At 45.1% G+C, this 15,946-nt stretch overlaps 1 protein-coding gene across 1 annotated transcript in view; it reads left to right on the top strand.

The window, feature by feature from the left end:
• LOC310835743 (uncharacterized protein) overlaps positions 1 to 13,893 on the top strand; it is a gene marked incomplete at its 3' end in the record, with an annotated part of 137,127 nt that extends 123,234 nt beyond the window's left edge. The window contains exons 6-8 of the mRNA XM_083720695.1: positions 13,011 to 13,630; positions 13,711 to 13,803; positions 13,881 to 13,893. Coding sequence (XP_083576821.1) covers positions 13,011 to 13,630; positions 13,711 to 13,803; positions 13,881 to 13,893 — 726 coding nt within the window. The remainder of the gene's footprint in view (positions 1 to 13,010; positions 13,631 to 13,710; positions 13,804 to 13,880) is intronic.
• Positions 13,894 to 15,946: the final 2,053 nt, after the last annotated feature.

Below are 15,946 nucleotides of genomic sequence, written 5' to 3' on the forward strand. Positions count from 1 at the left end.
ACTCACCCAGCCCAATCTTATGTTTCTTTCAACTTCATTATGAATAATTATAGGTAAAACTTTTGTTGATACAGAGCTCACTTTTAGGGAGCAGCTAGTCACTTCTTTATAAACAAACCCAAATATATTGACACAATTTACTTTAAAAGCAGATTTCAGAACAGAGGTAAACAAAAACTATTTTTTTATATAAAAAAACTTTTTTTAACTTTCCAAAATTTAATGTTCTCAGTCCATGATTTGCTTTTCTTATGTATAAAAATGTTTATTTCCTGGCCCACCTCCCATCACTGTGGGGAGAGCATAGGGCAAGGGATAAGAATGCAAGGTCGGCCTGACATCCATCTGTTCTCTGGCTCTGACAGCGGCCATCCAGGCTGTTCACACATGTGAGGGAGCCATCGCCTGCTGCAGTCAACATGTCTCCACCGTGTGCATCTAAACTCCTAGGAGGCAGAGACTTAAATCTGGACTGAGACAAGGAGATGTCTTGAGACATTGTTGTTCCAAATTCGTTTTTTATCCTCTTCAGTCGAGAAACGGATCTTTACAAATGGCAATTTGCAATCATCATTCAAAGGAACATTCCCAGAATGGCTTCTACATTAGGGGATGCTGATTGGACATTGTTGTTGTTGTTTAGTCACTTAGTCGTGTCTGACTCTTTGTGACCCCATGGACCAGAGCACGCCAGGCACTCCTGTTTTCCACTGCCTCCTGCAGTTTGGTCAAACTCATGTTAGTAGCTTTGAGAGCACTGTCCAATCATCTCGTCCTCTGCATATAAATTAAATAAGCAAGGAGACAATATACAGCCTTGTTGTACTCCTTTCCCAATTTTGAGCCAATCACTTGTTCCATATCTAGTTCTAACTGTTGCTTCTTGCCCCACATAGAGATTTCTCAGGAGACAGTTGAGGTGGTCAGGCACTCCCATTTGCGTAGTCAATGAAGCAGAAGTAGATGATTTTCTGGAACTCTCTAGCTTTCTCCCTAATCCAGCGCATGTTTGCAATTTGGTCTGTGGTTCCTCTGCCCCTCCAAAATCCAGCTTGTACTTCTGGGAGTTTTTAGTCCGCATACTGCTTAAGCCTGCCTTGTAGAATTTTAAGCATAACCTTGCTAGCGTGTGAAATGAGCACAATTGTGCAGTAGTTGGAGCATTCTTTAGCGCTGCCCTTCTTTGGGATTGCGTTGTAGACTGATATTCTCCAATCCTCTGGCCACTACTGAGTTTTCCAAACTTGCTGGCATATTGAGTATAGAACCTTAACAGTATCCTCTTTTAAGGTTTTAAATAGTTACGCTGGAATGTCATCACTTCCACTGGCCTTATTATTAGCAGTGCTTTCTAAGGCCCATTTGACTTCGCTCTCCAGGATATCTGGCTCATCAGTCACACTACCTGGGGTGTATGGGACATCCATATCTTCCTGGCATAATTCCTCTGTGCATTCTTGCAACCTCTTCTTGATGTCTTCTGCTTCTGCTAGGTCAGGGGTCTGCAACCTTTAAGACAAAAAGAGCCACTTGGACCCGTTTCCAAAAAAACAACAACAACTGGGAGCCGCAAAAACATTGCAACATTTAAAACAAATATAACACTGTATATATTGTTTCTTGCCTTAATGCTGTATATACAGGATCGTACAGTCAGCTGTCAATCTCAAGAAAAAAGGACAAATTGAAGCCTTATTTACCTAGGGATCCATCAGCCTCGCCATCCCCGGACCTTGGAGGGAACAAAAGTACCAGGAAAGCAAAATCTTCTTTGGAGAAAAAGTTTATTGAAATCTGTGCACAGAGACAATCTGTGCGCAGAGACAACCAGCAGGATAGTTCCTAAAAACTGGCTGTGTCTCAAGACACTTCAGCAGACTTTCTTATACTTTTCTGAACACTCTCCCCCCTCCCATACCCTTTACAGACTTTCCCAATCAGCTGGCAAATGTTCAACTTCTTGCTAAACATTCCTATCATTCTGCTGGCTAAGCACTTCCTCATACGTGTCTTTCTGCTAGTTAAGCACTCCCCCTCCCCTCTTGCTTGTACGTGTCTTTTCTTATCTTTGCATTAGTAAGCATAAGCACAGGAAGGGGGCCTCTTTGGCAGGCCTGGTTAAATCTGCAAACAGCAGCTAAAATGTTTTTGCAAGCTAAGAAATAGACTTTTGACCCGCCAGCCAATTTTAGCAAACACTCACTGGCGGTGTGCTATCTGTCTAGCCGAAATTTGCAGAAGTAAGATTAGCACAGGATTAGCACAGGAATGTCCTGCAGATAATACTTGAGAGCAATCTTTCTTAGGTACAAAGTACAAAGCACAGGGAATACTGAAGAAATCCTTCCCATCTCCCTTCACTCCCTCCTCTTCTTTTGAACAATCTATTACTTAGATTCGTTCTGGGGTAGGGGTCTATATTCTCTCATTACAGCAATTACACGAGGTCCCATCATGCGAGACATCATCTTTTCCATCATATTCTGCAAGCATTGCATCAAGCAGGGAATACAAAAGCAGAGAAGCAAAAGGATTATAAGTGACCCTACTATTAATACCATAATATTCCTGATCCAACTACCATCGGGCAGCCAAGAATATAACCAATTTCATGGATCACCTTCTGTAGTTTTTAGCGGGTTTTCAGCTATCATTGTTTCCATGTGGTCAATTGTGGCAGAAATGCTAACATTGTTATCTGGGATAAACATGCAGCAATGAGAATGAACTAACACACAAACTCATCTCTATGTTGAAGATGTTACCAATGGGAATTCCATGTAGCACCAAACCTGGCCTTTTAGCATAGGGTGGTATGTGCATACACAGCCAACAATTGGAAAGATTTAACATTGTGGTGAACTTGAACATATCCTTGATATAAATATTGTCTTTCCACATCTTATGATAATTTTCTCCTCGTGATATTTTGCTCAATAATCTAGTCCCCATCTGACCATGTTCACCAGGTGCAGTACCTTCCTTGTCTCCTGCAACTAGGAGAACGAGGAACACTAGGAGGATCATCAAGGGGATAGAAGGATCGGGCTGTCGTCTCCCACAGAGCCTATGACGCTCATGCCAGCAGAAAAAGAGACACATCCATGTGGCAAGGGCAGTTGTAATAACTCCCATCCACCATCCCCAATCACTCCATGGTTCCTCCCAGCAATATTCAGGGGGTGTGCTCATTGTTGAAGAGCCCACTGATATTCGTGCCCGATTACCTGTTGAGCCTCAAGGATGAGGGCCCACCGGTGAGCTGATGCTCCCACTATGTGGGTCAACTTTTCTACTAACCCTGTTGGGTGGATTGAACTTTCGTGCTGCCTCCCTACTGACCAGAGCATATGGAAGCTGAAATCCTGGGGTGGCAACTCTTACTGGCACTTGTTCAGCAATTTCAATGCACACCTGGTTAAGGCTCCCACCCCTGCAACACTTGCATTAAGATAGGTTCCGTCCCATCTAACGCCTGGATTAAGAGTAGGACCTGGTCTATCAAATGAGGTTGGTACAGTGCTCTACCCCCCAGATAACAGTTGACTACCCTCCCACAACAGCAAGAGCGGTCCAGAACTCGATAGATTTCAACCGTCTCTGCAACTTCCCGTATGAGCACTATCCACACGTGCTGGACAGTGGTGTGGGAGAGGAGCCACAACGGGGCAGTGGGGTGTTTCAATACGGCAATCTCATCAATCCCCAGTTTCCAATAACCAAAGAGTACGCCATCTCTTACCACCGGCAAGACGAACCATTCGTAGCAGAGGCCAGCAGGCCAGTAGGGGCGGTATGGCTCAGTGGGATCAGGGCTGTGGGGCATAGAGCAGATAACAGAAAAAAAAAAGAAAAGAGAAAGTCCTTATGAAAATATTAAATGTCCTGGTGGACTTCCTGGATCAGTCCCGGCACGGGTTTTCACGTTGGGGACGCTGCCCGCGGGCGCCCCTCCCATCCAATTCTTCAGCTGTGCGTAGAGATATCAGCTTCCGGTGTGATATCAGCAGAGCGGTCGTCAGCGGAGGGTCTGGAGATGGTTAGCCAAAGGGGTTAATCAGGATTTAGTTGCACAGTCCAATCTGTAGCGGTCACTCTGGTGTGGTGGACCCAAGGGGTGATGCTGGCGACTTTCACGGCAGTGGGTGTGGAGAGTAGGACGGTATAAGGTCCCTTCCAACACGGTTGTAGCAGCGTCCGTGCCCAATCTTTTACCCACACTTCATCACCTGGCTTGAACTGATGCAGCCAACACACAGGGGTTGCGAGCCTGGGTCCACCTGTCGAGACAAAAGAAAACTCGGAAGAATGTCTGGACATAATTATTCAATTGCATATCCTGACCAACATGTGGGGACAACATTCTGACATATGGGACCGGTCTCCCAAGCACAATTTAATGGGAGATTGCGGACCCTGAGTAATGCCAGGGGTAACATTGTCACCCAATTAGACCCAGTTTCCTATGTCAGCTTGGATAGCTGATTCTGGGGTCTGCGTGCTGTATGCAACTTTCAGTTGATTTGTAGTGCCTTGGCCAATTCCTGCAACATTAAATGAACAAAGGCTGGTTCATTGTCACCAGGTTTAGGGCTTTGGTGAGCGCAGTTAATTCTGCCAGCTGGGCCGATGTTCCAGGCGGGAGTGGCTTTGCCTTGATCACCTGGTCTTCCAGGGCTACCACTGCATAACCTGCCTTCCGGTGTCCAGCCTCAATGAAGCTGCTTCCATCCATAAACCATGATGGCCACTGGGAGTCTGCTTCATCTTTAAAGTCAGGCCTGCTAGAGTACACCTCATCCATTACTTCAATGCAGTCATGCGTGGGCTCCCCACCTTCTCCTACCGGTAATAGGGCAGCTGGGTTGAGGGCTGTGGTGACTTGGAATTTCTAACGCGGATGTAATAATAGCATCTGATATTTCCTCATTTTAGCCTGGGAGAGGAAGTAGGTGCCTCTCGGCAGATGGCATGCTGATTCTTTCCTAAGCGGCCTCGCCCTCCTCCCCGGGCGGTTCCTCCTAACGGTGGACCTCCCGTCCTCAGGGCCATCAACTTCTCCTTTTTCTTCTGGGCCTCTTCCTCCCTCTGATTATAAGTGGTCTGGGTTAGTTCTAGCATCCATTCAAGGGTGTGGCCCATAAAAACCTTCATGTTTGTTTGTTTGTTTGTTTGTTTTAAATGTTCCTGCGGATATCGGGCGCTGCCTGGGCTACAAAGGCCGCTTTAAAAATTGGGGCGTTGGCAGCCTCATCTGGGTCCACGGGGGTATACTGGCGGTAGGCTTCCTTCAGCCTCTTTAAGTAGGCTCCAGGGGCCTCCTCTGTTCCTTGCACTAATTCTCTGGCCTCCACAAAGTTGGTGAGTTTTCTGGCTGCCCTCCTCATGCCATTTAAAATATTCTGGCGATAAGTGGTGAGGGTATTTTGCCCTTCAGTGGTCTGATTTGCTGGGTTTTCCTCAACTGAAGGGTTTTGGTTCCTCCAATTACAAACTTCTGCACTAGAGAAGGGGACATGTTGAACTGTATAAGTTCTATTGGGCACCACCCCATCAGGTCCCGCGGGGGCCAGAGGGTCATACACTCTGCGGAGAGGCATCACTCTGGCCGCGCCCTTCTCCTGTGCTTTATGTGCCCTATGGAGGGTCACACTTTTCACTGCCTTCCCCACTCTTTCTGCCACTTTCTTCTCTGTTCCCCTATACATCCCGCTGTTTTTAACAAATGGGGACTGACGTCCACTTCTCCTGCATAAGGTTCCACATACTTCCTCAAACGTTCTGCCTGTTCTTATTATCATCTGTCAACTTAACTAATCTTTTTTACAAATTCCTCATCCTCACCATCCTCTTCTCTTTCCTCCCTTTCTTCATCTTTGTCCAGGTCTAACAATGCATTGTCCACGGGATTGGGGGCTGGGTCATCTGCTCCCTGTGGCGGGGGTGGTGCCAGGGCTGTTGCCGGGGCATAAGGCGGTGGGGGCATTAAAACTTTATCTTCTTCCCTCTCTGAATCCTGGAGGACTGGGGGTTGTCCTCCTGTCTTCCTGACTGAGCAGATACGGCTGCCTGAGACTTTTTGGCATCATGACTTCAGCCAAGGGGGGGGGGTTCCTTTCCACATTGGTCTTCCATGTGGAAATATAGGGGATTTGATCAGAACGGACATTCAAAATGTTCTGATATAATGGATTAATGAATTGCAAATCAAGGGTCCTGGTGGACGGCCAATTTATTCTTTTGGGTGGGCCAATCTAATTCACACAATGTCCTCATCCTCCCCCTTCATCAGCTTAAATCCCCAAAAGCATTCCAAAGGGGTACTTTTACTTTGGCCAGAACCCATTTCTTCCAGATACTCCGCTCCTATTCACAGTAAAAATTCTCTCACACTTCATATACTACAGATTGTGATCTGCGCGAGGTCGCCCTGGCAGAAAATGCACAATCCTGCAACCGCTCGGCCAAGGGGCACTAATACCCCGGCCCACACTCGACAATTCAATCACTGGAGTATCTGACATGCAACACACACAACATACAAATCACATCAATATAATTTCCCCTCCTTCCTCTGTTCCAAATTTATGCTGGTGGCACTCTCCTGCACAACCAGTCCCCTTATTCCTGGTGGCTGGCACTCTACTGCACAACCAATCCCCTTGTTCCTGGTGGCTGGCACTCTACTGCACAACCAATCCCCTTGTTCCTGGTGGCTGGCACTCTACTGCACAACCAATCCCCTTGTTCCTGGCTGGCACTCTACTGCACAACCAGGTGAGGCTGATCAGGCCTCGCCCTTTCCTGTCGGGCTGCCCTTTCCGTCGGGCTTACCTGTTCCGCTGCGGACCTGTCCCCTTTTGGCGCTGTCCTCTTTTCCTCCCTCAACAAGATGTCTCCACTCCAGGACAGTGTGGCTGGCTCCCCCCACGAAACAGGCGGGGTGCGCACGGGAGCCTGCAAAACGCTGCCGAGCTGTTCACCTTGGTTGAGCCTGGCCCTCCGGTCCGTATTGGGGAGGAGGCTTATCCCGGACGAGCCCCCAAAGAAATGAAGCCTTATTTACCTAGGGATCCATCAGCCTCGCCATCCCCGGACCTTGGAGGGAACAAAAGTACCAGGAAAGCAAAATCTTCTTTGGAGAAAAAGTTTATTGAAATCTGTGCACAGAGACAATCTGTGCGCAGAGACAACCAGCAGGATAGTTCCTAAAAACTGGCTGTGTCTCAAGATACTTCAGCAGACTTTCTTATACTTTTCTGAACACTCTCCCCCCTCCCATACCCTTTACAGACTTTCCCAATCAGCTGGCAAATGTTCAACTTCTTGCTAAACATTCCTATCATTCTGCTGGCTAAGCACTTCCTCATACGTGTCTTTCTGCTAGTTAAGCACTCCCCCTCCCCTCTTGCTTGTACGTGTCTTTTCTTATCTTTGCATTAGTAAGCATAAGCACAGGAAGGGGGCCTCTTTGGCAGGCCTGGTTAAATCTGCAAACAGCAGCTAAAATGTTTTTGCAAGCTAAGAAATAGACTTTTGACCCGCCAGCCAATTTTAGCAAACACTCACTGGCGGTGTGCTATCTGTCTAGCCGAAATTTGCAGAAGTAAGATTAGCACAGGATTAGCACAGGAATGTCCTGCAGATAATACTTGAGAGCAATCTTTCTTAGGTACAAAGTACAAAGCACAGGGAATACTGAAGAAATCCTTCCCATCTCTCTTCAAAATAGCTAATTAAAATATTTAATTTACAACCAGGTAACCAGGTTAATGGGACTTTTGCTCCTGAACCTCAGTGCTCAGTGTCTGCCCCGACACTACCACAAGCCTCCCTCTCTTCGCACCGCCCAGCCTCCCAAGAAAAAAAACCCACCTCAAACAGTCACAAAGCACAAATTCCACGCGACCGCAACTTGCTATGCCCAATAATCAATGCCCCAAAATGCCATAGAAAATTAATCAGGGCCCCAGTGTACCATAAATCACAATCAGTGGCTGATGTAAATAATAATTAATAATGAGGCATTCGTCATTATAAAAATACCTTTTTATTATTCATTTGTTTGACCCCTCAGAATTACTCCTCCTCATAGAAATAAAATTAACAAGTTACCTTTTTTTGAGTGTGTGTTCTTCACTCCCCTTCAAAACAGTGACCAGTGTATACGGCCCCTTTCAATGCAGCCTGCTTTCCCCAAGGAAAGAACAATTCACCAAACTTCCCCCTGCTTAAGTTTAAAAAGGGGCTTCAGGCAACTAACTCCTCCGCCTCCTCCCCTCGCCTCCTCCCCTCGCCTCGCCTCCTCCCCTCGCCTCCACTCCTCGCCTCCTCCCCTCGCCTCCTCCCCTCGCCTCCGCCCCTCGCCTCCTCCCCTCCCCTCGCCTCCACTCCTCGCCTCCTCCCCTCGCCTCCTCCCCTCCCCTCGCCTCCACTCCTCGCCTCCACTCCTCGCCTCCTCCCCTCGCCTCCTCCCCTCGCCTCCACTCCTCGCCTCCACCCCTCGCCTCCTCCCCTCGCCTCCTCCCCTCGCCTCCACTCCTTGCCTCCTCCCCTCGCCTCCTCCCCTCGCCTCCACTCCTCGCCTCCTCCCCTCGACTCCTCCCCTCGCCTCCACTCCTCGCCTCCTCCCCTCGCCTCCTCCCCTCGCCTCCTCCCCTCGCCTCCACTCCTCGCCTCCTCCCCTCGCCTCCTCCCCTCGCCTCCACTCCTCGCCTCCGCCCCTCGCTTCCTCCCCTCGCCTCCTCCCCTCGCCTCCGCTCCTCGCCTCCTCCCATCGCCTCCTCCCTGGAGCCGCAGCAAAGGCTTTAAAGAGCCACATGCGGCTCTGGAGCCGCAGGTTGCCGACCCCCGTGCTAGGTCCTTACCACTTTTGTCCTTTATTATGGTAATCTTTGCATAAAATGTTCTTTTCATATCTCCAATTTTCTTGAATAGATCTCTGGTTTTTCACATTCTATTGTTTCCCTCTATTTCTTTGCACTGCTCATTTAAGAAGTCCCTCTTGTCTCTCCTTGCTATGTGTTGGAAGTCTGCATTCAGTTTTCTGTATCTTTAACTATCTCCCTTGCATTTTGCTTGCCTTCTGTCCCCCACGGTTTGGCCTCATTGGACAACCACTTTGCTTTCTTGCATTTCCTTTTCATTGGGAGGGTTTTCATTGCTGCCTCCTGTATGATGTTCCAAGCTTCCATCCATAGTTCTTCAGGCACTCTGTCCACCAAATCTAAATCCTTAAATCTGTTCCTCTCTTCCCCTGTGTATTCATAAGGGATTTGATTTAGATTGTATCTTACTGGACCTCCTTTCTTCAGTTTAAGCTTGAATTTTGCTATAAGAAGCTGATGATCTGAGCCAGTCAGCTCCACGTCTAGTTTTTGCTGACTATATAGAACTTCTCCATCTTTGGCTGCAAAGAATATAATTAATATGATTTTGATGCTGCCCATCTGGTGATGTGCATGTGTAGAGTCATCTCATGTGTTGTTGGAAAAGAGTGTTTGTTATGACCAGCTTGTTCTCTTGACAGAACTCGATTAGCCTTTGCCCTGCTTCGTTTTGAACTCCAAGGCCAAACTTACCAGTTGTTCCTTTTATCTCTTGATTCCCCACTTTAGCATTCCAATCCCCTATAATGAGAAGAACATCCTTCTTTGGTGTCACTTCTATAAAGTCTTGTAAGTCTTCATAGAATTGGTCAATTTCAGTTTCTTCAGCACCAGTTCGAACTGATAGGTTGGCAGGAGCAGAGACAGAGCAACGGGAGCTCACCCCATCATGGGGATTCAAACCGCCGACCTTCTGATCAGCAAGTCCTAGGCTCTGTGATTTAACCCACAGCGCCACCCACGTCCCTCAGCATTGCTAGTTGGTGCATAAACCTGGATTACTGTGATGTTAAAAGGTCTGCCTTGGATTCGTATCGAGATCATTCTATCATTTTTGAGATTGCATCCCAGTACAGCTTTTGCCACTCTTTTGTTGACTAAGAGGGCCACTCCATTTCTTCTATGGGAATCTTGTCCACAGTAGTAGGATATGATGATCATGCAAACTGAATTCGCCCATTCCCATCCATTATAGTTCACTGATGCCCAGAATGTCAATATTTATTCTTGCCACCTCATTTTTTACCACATCCAGCTTACCATGGTTCATGGATCTTATATTCCAGGTTCATATATTTTTCTTTGCAGCACTGGACTTTCCTTTCACTTCCAGGCACACCTTTTGGCTTTGGCCCAGCTGCTTCATCAGCTCTGGATCTACTTGTACTTGCCCTCTGCTCTTCCTCAGTAGCATGTTGGATGCCTTTCGATCTGAGGGGCTCATCTTCCAGCGTCATAACTTTTATACGACCATGGAGCTTTCTTGGCAGGGATACTGGCGTGGCTTGCTGTTTCCTGCTCCAGGTGGAGCACGTTTAGCCAAAACTCTCCACTTTGACCTGTCTGTCTTGGGTGGCCTTGCACGGCATAGCTCATAGCAGGGCATAGCTCATAGCGTCTCTGAGTTATTCAAGCCCCTTTGCCATGACAAGGCAGTGATCCATGAAGGACATGGTCATTAAATATTACTTGGTACAGATCCTGATATGTCAGATTATCATGTTCATGGCTTTGACTCTCCCCCCCCCCCATTTAAATTATTTTATTGGTTTTCACATATTACTTTACAATACAGATATACCAAAGCCAACACCATTTCCTCCCCATCCCCCCATACATTTACATTTCTATTTCCTCAGTCCATCATATTATTCTTTTCTCCTTCCTCCCACTTCCCTCCGCCCCCACTCAATTTCCTCCACATTCTACACTTTACAATAATCTTTTCATTCTACAACCTTCTCGAATCATCTACATATTCTTATTATCTTTGCTTACTAATTATTCTTCTATCCAGTACGTCACATTTTAATCTAGGCATATTAGCATATATATTTTTGAGCAATATTTTGCAATATATTCATCAAAACATTTCCACTCCTTTTTAAATTTTTGATTTAACTGATTTCTTATTATAACAGTTAATTTTGCCAGAATTAAATATTCATTTAGTTTACAAATCCATTCCTCCTTTGTGGGTATAGTTTTTGGCTTCCACCTAGCAGCAATCACTATTCTAGCAGCTGGACTTGCATACGGAAAAATTCTCTCCCCCCCCCGTGGCATCTCATCATCTGTCAATCCAAGGAGATATGCCTCTGGTTTGTTTGTTATTGATATTTTCAACATCTTCTCTAGTTCTTCGTGTACTACTATAGAAAATTTCTTAATTTCCTCACACCTCCACCACATATGTGGTCCAGGCATTGGTATTTATATAATTTCAAACAAAGCATTTCGATTTCGACCAATCATATACAGTGGTGCCTCGCAAGACGAAATTAATCCGTTCCGTGAGGCCCTTCGTATAGCGGTTTTTTCATCTTGCGAAGCAAGCCCATTGACAGCTTAGCGGATTAGCGCTATTAGCGGCTTATCAGCGGATCAGCTGATAAGCGGCTTAGTGGTTTAGGAAAAGGGGGGAAGGGGGGGAAACCCACAGGAACTCGCAAGACATTTTGTCTTGCGAAGCAAGCCCATAGGGAAATTTGTTTTGCGAAGCACCTCCAAAACGGAAAACCCTTTCGTCTAGTGGGTTTTCCGTCTTGCGAGGCGTTTGTCTTGCGGGGCACCACTGTACACCAGAGAAATCCAAAGCAGCTCTTTGTTTTTGGGATCCCTTTCATAAAGAAGTGGGGGCATATTATCTTCCTCTATGCTTTTAAATCTCTATTGTTATTTCCACTGCAGGATTAAGTGATGATAATGATGTTGCACACCAATCCAGAAAAATGGGTGAAGGGGGCTATGGAAATGCTTCCCGTCATTATGTATACTTCATATATTTAAGTAGTTTGTGTTACTTTTATTTTTTTAAAGACTAGGTCAGAGTGATACATTCCACCAGCATCAAAATAAAGTAGATTCATGCACCTCCCCAGTTTGGTGGGCTTTCGGGACAAAGGACCCGTTATCATGATACACAATTCCTGTGGCTGGAGGCTCTACACATAGGATTGGGCATATGAAGACCGAGGGTGGCCAGTATTATAAGCAAATTGTGTGAACTTGCCAGTCTTACAGACAGGGGTTTCTGTGTGAGAGTGAGTGGGCTTTTTCCCAATCCAGCAGGCTCTGTTTAGGTTCTAATATGTTGCAATATTTTTACAGTTACATGTGGCATAAGAACACTTCAGTTTTACTTCTTACTCACAGGAGAGACTGCTGTTGGAGCCTGAGATCATTTCCTTATAAGACAGATGTGTCTTATAAGCCAGTTCCACCGTAGATCTCTACTATAAAATGATGCTGCTCTCTTAAGTGTGAATGGAGTGATCATAGGTTGCTCTTGCCATTATCTCATCTTCATTCCTAAAAATTTGGAACATGGAGACAGTGGACAATGAAGAGGGAGTGAAAATAAGAGAAGGTGCACATGGGGATTGATGTGTGTTCATTTCAGTTCTTGTCTTTCTTAAAAGTCTAACAGGATTCTCTCCTCCCGCCCCCCCACTCCCAAACAGGTGAGGAAGATTGTGTGCAAAATTCTACGGAGCCATCTGTGAATTCATTGGGAAGAGTCACTGTGGAAGAATGGGGATACACCAACAAACTCACACAGGAGAGAAACCATTTGAATACATGGAGTGTGGAAAGAACTTCAGTCGGAATGGAGCACTTAGGATACATCAACAAACTCACACTGGGGAGAAACCATTTAAATGCATTGAATGTGGAAAGAGCTTCAGTCGTAGTGGACACCTTAGAAGACACCAGCAAACTCACATGGGGGAGAAACCATTTAAATGTATTGAATGTGGAAAGAGCTTCAGTCATAGTTGGACCCTTAGAATACATCAACGAACTCACACAGGGGAGAAACCATTTAAATGTATTGAATGTGGTAAGAGCTTCAGTCATAGTTGGACCCTTAGAATACATCAACGAACTCACACAGGGGAGAAACCATTTAAATGTATTGAATGTGGAAAGAGCTTCAGTGAAAATGGATCCCTCAGAATACATCAACGAACTCACACAGGGGAGAAACCATTTAAATGTATTGAATGTGGAAAGAGCTTCAGTGAAAATGGATCCCTCAGAATACATCAACGAACTCACACAGGGGAGAAACCATTTAAATGCATTGAATGTGGAAAGGGCTTCAGTAAAAATGGAGCCCTTAGAATACATCAACGAACTCACACAGGGGAGAAAACATTTAAATGTATTGAATGTGGAAAGAGCTTTTTTCAAAACGGAGACCTTAAAAGACATCAACGAACTCATACGGCAGAGAAACCATTTAAATGTATCGAATGTGGTAAGAGCTTCAGTCGTAGTTGGACCCTTAGAATACATCAACGAACTCACATGGGGGAGAAACCATTTATATGCATTGAATGTGGAAAGAGCTTTGGTGAAAATGGAGACCTCAAAAGACATCAACGAACTCATACGGCAGAGAAACCATTTAAATGTATTGAATGTGGTAAGAGTTTCAGTCGTAGTTGGTCCCTTAGAATACATCAAAGAACTCACACAGGGGAGAAACCATTTCAGTGCATGGAGTGTGGAAAGAGCTTCCTTGAAAGTGGAAAACTTAGAAGACATCAACGAACTCACACGGGGTAGAATTTCAATGGACTGAATATGGAAAGAACTTCAGTGAAAGTGGAAAACGTAAAATACATCAACAAACTCTTAAAGGGCAGGAACCAATTAAATGTAAGGAGTGTGAAAAGAACTTCAGACAGTGTGGAGACCTTAATATTCATGAGCAAATTCACACATATGAAAAGCCATATAAATGTATGCAGCGTTCCACTCAAGGTTCACTATTTAATTCACATCAAGAAACTCCTCAAGGCAGTACTCAGTTTTATATACATGGAACCCATGTGTTGTTCTGGTGTTGGTATTTAAATTTGTATACACATATATATGTATTAACGCTTAAACGCTTAAAATTCTACAAGGAAGGCTCAAGCAGTATGTGGACCGAGAACTCCCAGAAGTGCAAGCTGGATTTCGAAGAGGCAGAGGAAACAGAGACCAAATTGCAAACATGCGCTGGATTATGGAGAAAGCTAGAGAGTTCCAGAAAATCAACTACTTCTGCTTCATTGACTACGCAAAACCGTATGACTGTGTGGACCACAGCAAACTATGGCAAGTTCTTAAAGAAATGGGAGTGCCTGACCACCTCATCTGTCTCCTGAGAAATCTCTATGTGGGACAAGAAGCAACAGTTAGAACTGGATATGGAACAACTGATTGGCTCAAAATTGGGAAAGGAGTACGGCAAGGCTGTATATTGTCTCCCTGCTTATTTAACTTATATGCAGAATTCATCATGCAAAAGGCTGGGCTGGATGAATCCCTAGCCGGAATTAAGATTGCCAGAAAAAATATCAACAACTTCAGATATGCAGATGACACAACCTTGATGGCAAAAAGTGAGGAGGAATTAAAGAACCTTTTATTGAGGGTGAAAGAGGGCAAAAAGTGAGGAGGAATTAAAGAACCTTTTATTGAGGGTGAAAGAGGAGAGTGCAAAATATGGTCTGAAGCTCAACATCAAAAAAAAAAGATCACGGCCCCTGGTCCCATCACCTCCTGGCAAATAGAAGGGGAAGAAATGGAGGCGGTGAGAGATTTTACTTTCTTGGGCTCCATGATCACTGCAGATGGTGACAGCAGCCATGAAATTAAAAGATGCCTGCTTTTTGGGAGAAAAGCAATGACAAACCTAGACAGCATCTTAAAAAGTAGAGAGATCACCTTGCCAACAAAGGTCCGTATAGTAAAAGCTATGGTTTTCCCAGTAGAGATGTATGGAAGTGAAAGCTGGACCATAAAGAAGGCTGATCGCTGAAGAATTGATGCTTTTGAATTATGGTGCTGGAGGAGACTATTGAGAGTCCCAAGAAGATCAAACGCTTCCATTCTTAAGGAAATCAGCCCTGAGTGCTCACTGGAAGGACAGATCATGAAGCTGAGGCTGCAATACACCTCATGAGAAGAGAAGACTCCCTGGAAAAGACCCTGATTTTGGGAAAGATGGAGAGCACAAGGAGAAGGGGAAGACAGAGGACGAGATGGTTAGATAGTGCTACCAGCATAAGCTTGACCAAACTGTGGGAGGCAGTGGAAGACAGGAGTGCCTGGCGTGCTCTGGTCCATGGGGTCGTGAAGAGTCAGATATGACTAAACAGCAACAATATATGTATTAAAGTAATAAAGGTCACATATACTAAATGTACAAAGTAAGTTGCAAGTTGTTGCTAGATAAACGGGGGAAGTGTGAATCTGGAATGCTCAAGGTGTATGATGAATCTGTTGAATTTTGACCCCCACCCTTCACTGCCAAAATGATGGGTTGCCCTTGTCTTGTGGATCAGCATCTATCAGGCTTCAGGGAATTGGCTTCCTTCCCCCTTGGCCGTAGATAAGCAGAACAAAGGAAAAGGAGTCTCCTTACCAGTTAGAAACTTTATTTTTTTTAAAATGATATTTTATTAAATTTTAACAAGAAAAAAGTTACAAAACGATAAACAAAAAACACAAGAAAAATACAAAAATAACAGAAAGAAAAATAAAAATCCCTCAGTTACTATTTAACGTCCATCTTTAAAATGTATCCAACAAAAGGAAATTTACTTTCGATTTTCAAGTACTTTGTTTCCTTACAATACAATACAAACAAGCAGAAAGCAGCATTAGAATTATTTTATTTCTCTTTTGTTTCTATCTGTCAAAAGTGTTTCCGTTTTCAATTAATGGACATCTCCGACAATTTCTGTCCTGATGTTCCGTCCCCAGGTTTGGGACGATGGAAGCTTATATTCTTTCACTCTCTCTGCAGGATCAAGAGGTCAAAATTTCTTCCCCCCTTT

Source organism: Podarcis gaigeae, assembly GCF_964106915.1.
Source record: "Podarcis gaigeae genome assembly, chromosome: 2".
NCBI classification, from domain to species: domain Eukaryota; kingdom Metazoa; phylum Chordata; class Lepidosauria; order Squamata; family Lacertidae; genus Podarcis; species Podarcis gaigeae.